This window comes from Sorex araneus, chromosome 6, assembly GCF_027595985.1.
Source record: "Sorex araneus isolate mSorAra2 chromosome 6, mSorAra2.pri, whole genome shotgun sequence".
Taxonomy (NCBI): domain Eukaryota; kingdom Metazoa; phylum Chordata; class Mammalia; order Eulipotyphla; family Soricidae; genus Sorex; species Sorex araneus.
The window spans coordinates 48,365,418-48,372,250 of NC_073307.1; the positions used below are offsets into that span (position 1 = coordinate 48,365,418).

At 34.7% G+C, this 6,833-nt stretch overlaps 1 protein-coding gene across 1 annotated transcript; it reads left to right on the forward strand.

Annotated features, from left to right (window-relative positions):
- The first annotated feature begins 2,415 nt into the window (after positions 1–2,415).
- LOC129406081 (olfactory receptor 14C36-like) lies at positions 2,416–3,354 on the forward strand. The gene has a single exon (XM_055143908.1). It carries the CDS (start codon positions 2,416–2,418, stop codon positions 3,352–3,354), a length of 939 nt encoding a protein of 312 aa, XP_054999883.1.
- Positions 3,355–6,833: the final 3,479 nt, after the last annotated feature.

Genomic DNA, 6,833 nt, shown 5'->3' on the forward strand with positions numbered 1-6,833 from the left:
CCTGTGGCAACTTTGCTGATATTTATCACAGAGTTCTTTCTTAACCATAAAGTCTCAGAAACACCTATGTATATAGTCCCTTATACATCTTTTGAATGAAGAGATATTTCAATAATATGTTGCAATAAAAAGTATTGACAGTCACTTGTTTGAAAAATAAATTGAGACATACATGTTGTTATTCCTCTATTTTCACCAATGTCCACACATAAAATCTAACTTGGTATAATTAATTTATTGTTTTGAGACAATTTTTCCTGACTTCCTCCTGGGACTCAAGACTTTGTAGATGTTTAGGATTGCAGTCCCAAAAGATTTACTTAGAATGTTGAAGTAATTGTTATATACTTATATAAATATGAAGTCAATAACAATGGTTAGAGTATAGAATTCTTATTTGTCTTTAAATGAAGGAATACATGTTTTTCTAGTACCTTGAAATACTTATTGAGCTACCGCTGATCATTTTAAGCTAGAGAAACTATCATAAAAGGAATTAACTCTTTCCGGGATATAAAAACAGTAAGTCTTTAAGATTATTATTTATAACTGATACATTCCTCTCACAGTTTTTCATTCCTTTGTTTGAGATTTTGTGTATCTTATTTGTAATGGCAGAGTTAGAAGTGAAAATAGTCCTACCTATAGGTATGACATAACTTCTCCAGTTTAACATTTTTAGTTACAAAATAATTGTAAGAATAAATTTGAACATATGCATTTGAAAACTGATATTAATATTTTATTATGATTTTATGCTTAAATAGGAAAATAAATTTTAAAAAATTAAAAGAAAGTGTTAATTTTTATCTTTGACTCAGAGCAAATTGGTGACCCAGGAACTAAATACTACCTTTTACTTTATTTCTTTATTCTTTTGTTTATTTATTTTTTGGTTTTGGGACCACACCTAGCTAGTTGTCAGGGTCTACTCTGGGCTCTGCACTCAGGGATCACTCCTGGGGTATTCAGAGGGACCATTTGTGGTGCCAAGGATCAAACCTGTGTGGCCCACATGCAGGGGACCCATTCTACTGGCTGTATTATTCCTCTGACCCCTTTAACATCATTTTAAAGACAATGTAAACTCAGGTCAACTTGTGTGTCATTAATAAAATAATGTGATTTTTGGTAAGAATTGAAAAAATCTAAAATCCAACATCTACTAATATATGCTATGCAACCTCTGAGTCATGTAGTAGAGGGTCAAGTGCATTTGACCCATTTACATTAGATTTAATTAGATAACTTAAATCTAATGCAAGGAAAAAACTGCAACATTTTAATTCTGACTTAAAATTACTTAAAATGCATTACTTCACATATATTTTTCATGATTATAGTGCCATGTTAAAATCAGGTATAAGGGCTTATTAACTGATATTTGTTAGAAATCTCATAACTTTTATAATGACTGAAAATAATAAGTACTATATTATTATCAGTATGACTACCTAATTCTAAAGTTAGAAACATGTATTCGTCATATATCTTCACAAAATATTCAATATTAATTATTTACCTTATTAATCAGTGCAGTCAAGTACTACTGAACACCTTAGTTACATTTGAACAGTTAAAATTATTGCTTCATTAGAAAATAAATTTCAGGTTTTATTTAGAGGACCACATTTACTCACCTAGACAAAGTAAATTGCAATTGGTAAATTTGGAAAGATAATCGTTTAAATATAAAATTATATTACTATTTTGAGATATAAACAAAAATTTTTAATGAAACATACCTCTGATCAATAAATTCAAGAAATTTCTTTAAAAGATTACAAATTTTACTTGTTTACTACTTTTGAAAGTGTAAAATTCTAAAGTCTGTATTATCTAGAAGTTTATGGTTATAATAGTGATAATATATTATGAAAGTAATAATAGAGACTGGAAAAAAACTGTATTTTCTCTCCCAAAATTGTTTATTCTTAGAAATATTACTTTACCACAAGGAAATTCAAGTTTAAAGAAATGTTTGTTTCGCAAAATGATCATAATTACAAAAACTTCAATTTACTTCAGTTTAAATATTTATGAATTCAACTTAGGTACTTAGAAACTTTCATTTAATTTTAATTTAGTATGAAGAATTCAAGAGATTGAATCATAGAAATTAAAATCCTTTTCCACTGACCCTCAAATATCTAAATATAAAGAAAATACATTACTTTTGGAAAGTAATCTATTTTGAAAAATATTTATTATGTAACTATAAATTATATATTAAATACATAATAGCATGCTGTCACCCAATTTTCCTTTAAGATAAATACTAGAGCCATAAATACAGATTACAATTCGGTAGAGATCAAGACTAGAACAGTGATTGACGATTTTTCCAGAAGTCGATTCCCGTTGGGTTCAGAAACGTTCTCTTTGTTTACCAGGTGCTACTGGTGTCACCCACTGATGCCCAATTCCACTATAATGATGGAGTTTCTTCTAATGGGTTTTTCCGATGTTTGGGAACTGCGAGTTTTACATGCCCTTTCCTTCTTTCTGATGTATTTGGTGACAGTAGTAGGAAATGCACTGATTGTTACTGTCACCACCTTAGACAGGAATCTCCACTCACCGATGTACTTCTTCCTCAGGAACCTATCTATCTTGGATGCATGCTACATTTCTGTAACGGTTCCAAACTCGTGCATCAATTCTATGCTTGACAGTAGCACCATCTCACTGGTCGGGTGTATAGCACAAGTCTTCCTAGTGGTTTTCTTTGTATATGTCGAACTTATGTTTCTCACGATTATGGCCCGTGATCGCTATGTGGCTATCTGCCAGCCCCTGTACTACCCTGTGATGATGAGCCCGAAAATCTGCCTTCAAATGACACTGGCATCTATACTCAGTGGCCTCGTCTACGCAGCTGTGCACACCGGCAACACATTTCGGCTGCCCTTCTGTCAGTCCAATGTCATTCATCAGTTCTTCTGTGATATTCCTTCTCTGCTGAAGCTTTCTTGCTCTGACACCTTTAGCAACGAGATGGTGGTTGTTGTCTCTGGTCTGGTGGTTGGTGGTGGTTGTTTCTTCTTCATTATCAGGTCTTACATTCACATATTTTCTACTGTGCTCAAATTTCCAAGAGGAGCAGACAGATCAAAAGCGTTTTCTACCTGTGTTCCGCATATCCTTGTGGTGTCTATCTTTCTTACCTCAGGTCTTTATGTATATCTGAGACCATCCGCAATCACTGCCACAATCCAAGACATGATACTTTCTGTTTTCTACTCCATAATCCCCCCGCTCTTCAACCCCATTATCTATAGTCTTAGAAATGAACAAATAAAATGTGCCATCAAGAGAATTATGAAAAAACTGTCTTATTCAAGAAATATGTAAGAAATTTGTTGGGCTATACTAAATTATTGAGTGAAATTCATGTTTTATCAGTAAATTCATAATTGAGTTTATATATATATGATTCATGTAAATTTAATAAATAGTTTTATTCTATTAAAAACTATCACTTATCAAAATGTCTTATAAAGGCCTGGCTTATATGAATAAGTCTCTGGGTCAAATGTTTGGCATAAAAATAAGATTTAATGCTTTGATTTCATGCTTTAACAAGAGGCTTCATAACAATTTCAATATTAAAAAGTCAAAGAATTTTCCTTGAAAATATTTTATATTCAACATTTATCACTTATCTATAAATTATCCACTCTTCAAATATTTATAAATGAAGAGTTAGAACAATGAACATTTATTTTTGAAAATCATGTTTGATATTATAAAATAATAAAAATATAAAATAAATATAAAACATGTCTTTGGAGTTCATAAAATATAAATAAAATGTATTTTATAAAAAAAGAAATGGATCTGGTAGGAGTATGGAGTCATGTATAAAAGTCTGAGAAAAAAATAATAAAGTCTGAGAAGCATTTATATCTTTTAATATGTAGCTGGAAAAGAAATGTATACATTGTAGTTATCAGATCAATTTTTGCTTAACCCATGTTGTTTTGGAAATATATTTATTTTTATTGTAAATATCATTTACTAGGTTTACAAAGAAATACATAAGTTTTATCTTCACACTTTTTTATTTCTTGATTCTCCAAAAATCCATTAAGGTTATTGAACAATTAAACTAGTAATCTTACTATTTCATTATATTACTTTAAATGTTTATTTTATTTTCAATTGCATACCCTATTATTATAGCATCTACTGTGATAATTAGGAATGTCAATGTCTTAAATCATTTGATGCAAAAACAGTCTTCTTACAGCCTAGGAAATTAGCTACATTTTGGTTAAATTAACGGAGTTCTCTGTGTTGGAACCATTTGACAGAGGCGTTGAAAATAAGAATTAAGTAAAATGTGTACAAGTGAGTGCAAATAGGAAAGATCATGTGAGTACTAACCTATCAGCAGGTAAGTGATTGCTCCACCACACACCTAAAATGTTAGCCTTTCCGCTATTGTGGCCACATGACCTCATATCTCTTCATTCTGAGCAATGGAAAACAAATTATCAAATGCTTCCTTTCCAGCAGATCTGACTTTGGGGGGGGGGGAAATCTCCAAATAATAATAGTGGGTTTTTGTTGAAATATTGAATGTAATCAAAGTAAAGAGAAAGTAAAGTGAAATTTATCAGCTACACAGGCGGGGTGGGGGGCTGGAAATGGGGGGTAGGTTTACTGTGGTTCTTGGTGGTGGAATATGTACACTGGTAAAGGGATGGGTGTTTGAGCATTGCAGCCAGCTCTAGGAGGTTTTTTAAATAGATAGACCTCATGTTTTCACAAAGATTTTTACATTATTTTGGAGTAATAGAGTATCTCTAAAGTTTCAATGACCACTTGGAAATCTCCTGGTTTTCAAAAACAATGTAATATTTTAGAAAAAATGGAACAGAGCCTAATATGGCTTCAGAAACATGTTCACATATCCTAGATACCTATAAGACTGAACAAAATATTCTGCTCAGGCCTGTGAACCAACTGTCTCAGAAGAAAGATCTGTCTCTGTATTTTGGTCACTGTTTTCCTTTGAGGTGTAGTAACTTCTTAGTTTAATGCAGTCCCATTTGTTTATGTTTGTTTCTACTTGCTTAGTCAGTGGCATTCCATCCTTAAAGATGCCTTTAGTTTCAATGTCATAGAGGGTCCTGCCTATATTTTCCTCCATGGACCTTATGGATTCAGGTACATGGAGGAAATTGGATTCAGGTCTGATATTGAGGTCTTTAATCCACTTTGACTGACTTTTGTGCCTCTCTTTTGACAAAGGTGTGAGTTCATTTTTCTTGCAGGTAGCTTTCCAGTTTTTCTAGCACCATTTGCTGAAGAGGTTTTCCTTGCTGCACTTCAAATTTATTGCTCCTTTATCAAAGATAAAGTGACCATATATTTGAGGACCTGTGTCAGGATATTCAACTCTATTCCATTGGTCTGTGAGTCTGTCTTTATTCCAATACTATGCTGTTTTGATTATTACTACTTTGTAGTATAGTTTGAAGTTGGGGAAGGTGATGCCCATCTGTAAAAAACTAAAGAACGCCAAGGGGCGAGTGTACTCGCGGGCTCTCCGGGCGGCTCTGTCTCACCACCCGCGTTCGGTGCTCTGGAACCGCAGTGTGTGGACTGGATCGGGACGGCCGGTGGTCAAGGACAGGAGAAGGAAGAACGAGGACCAAGCTGGTTGCTGATTAGTTACCGTTTATTCAATCTTCAAACTTTCTCATCTCCTGCACTCCCAGCTCCAGCCTCTCTCTGGATCTACTCTCAACTCCTACTTGTCTCTCCCACCATGCCCTCTAGGCTACAACCAGCCAAGTAGCCAAATCAACATAAGAAAGCCCTTCCTGAGGGCAGGGCCTCCAAAGCCCTTCCTCACTCTTAAGGTTTTTTTCTTTTCCTTAGCCCAAACACTTATTAACATCTCAATACTAGTTATTTTTGTATGGACATAGCAAGGGATACATTGAGGCTTGCAAGGCAGCTCTCCTGGCAACATCTTGCCACAGGCTCAGACCACAGCACTCAGGCCAGATTAATCATTCCTCACCCTAGCAGGGTCCAAATCTAGTATCACTGTTTGGATCATGACAGCATTTGTCCATGATCAAGCTCTTAACTTATAGTTAAGCATTAGGCACTTTGGCCAGGCCCATCTCGATGCCAGGGTAGCACACAACTCACCGCTTGCCCTGGGTCCTTCTTGTCCCACGTCGGGACCGTGCTTTGGGGGTGCTAGGAAGTAAGGGCAGCTGAGGCTTAGGTCAAGAGAGCAGATGCCCTGGAGGAAAATATCATGTAGAGTCAAATGACTCCCAGGTTACAAAAGCATAGCATTTGTTAAGTCTTCCTGTGTCCATACAAAAAGGACTTGCTCTGAATAAACTATGCAAAGGACTCAAGGAGAAGAGAAAAACATTATTTACAAGTCAGCAGAACACTAATAAAGAAGCTACAAATAAACATAGAGGAATAGGAGCACTGTAACGGGAGTAACCCAATAAACCTAAACTACTGAGGCTATGTTATCCTACACCCATCCATCTTCTTTTCCCCAAGGATTGCTTTAGTTACTCGTGAGGGTCTATTGTTCATATGAATTTCAGGAGTGTTTTGTCTGTTTCTTTGAAGAATGTCATGGGTGTCATATAGGGACTGCAATGAATCTGTATAATGTTTGGGGAATATTGCTATTTTGACAATGTTAGTCCTCCTGATCTATGAGCAGGGGATGTGTCTCCATTTCCTAGTCCTCTTTTATTCCTTGAAGCACTGTTTTGTAGTTTTCTTTGCATAGCTCCTTCACTTCTTTAGTTAAGCTGATTTTGAGGTACTTGATTTTCTGA

Coding starts and splice junctions, on each gene's coding strand:
- LOC129406081 (XM_055143908.1), top strand. CDS start 2,416: ATGCCCAATTCCACTATAATGATGGAGTTTCTTCTAATGGGTTTTTCC.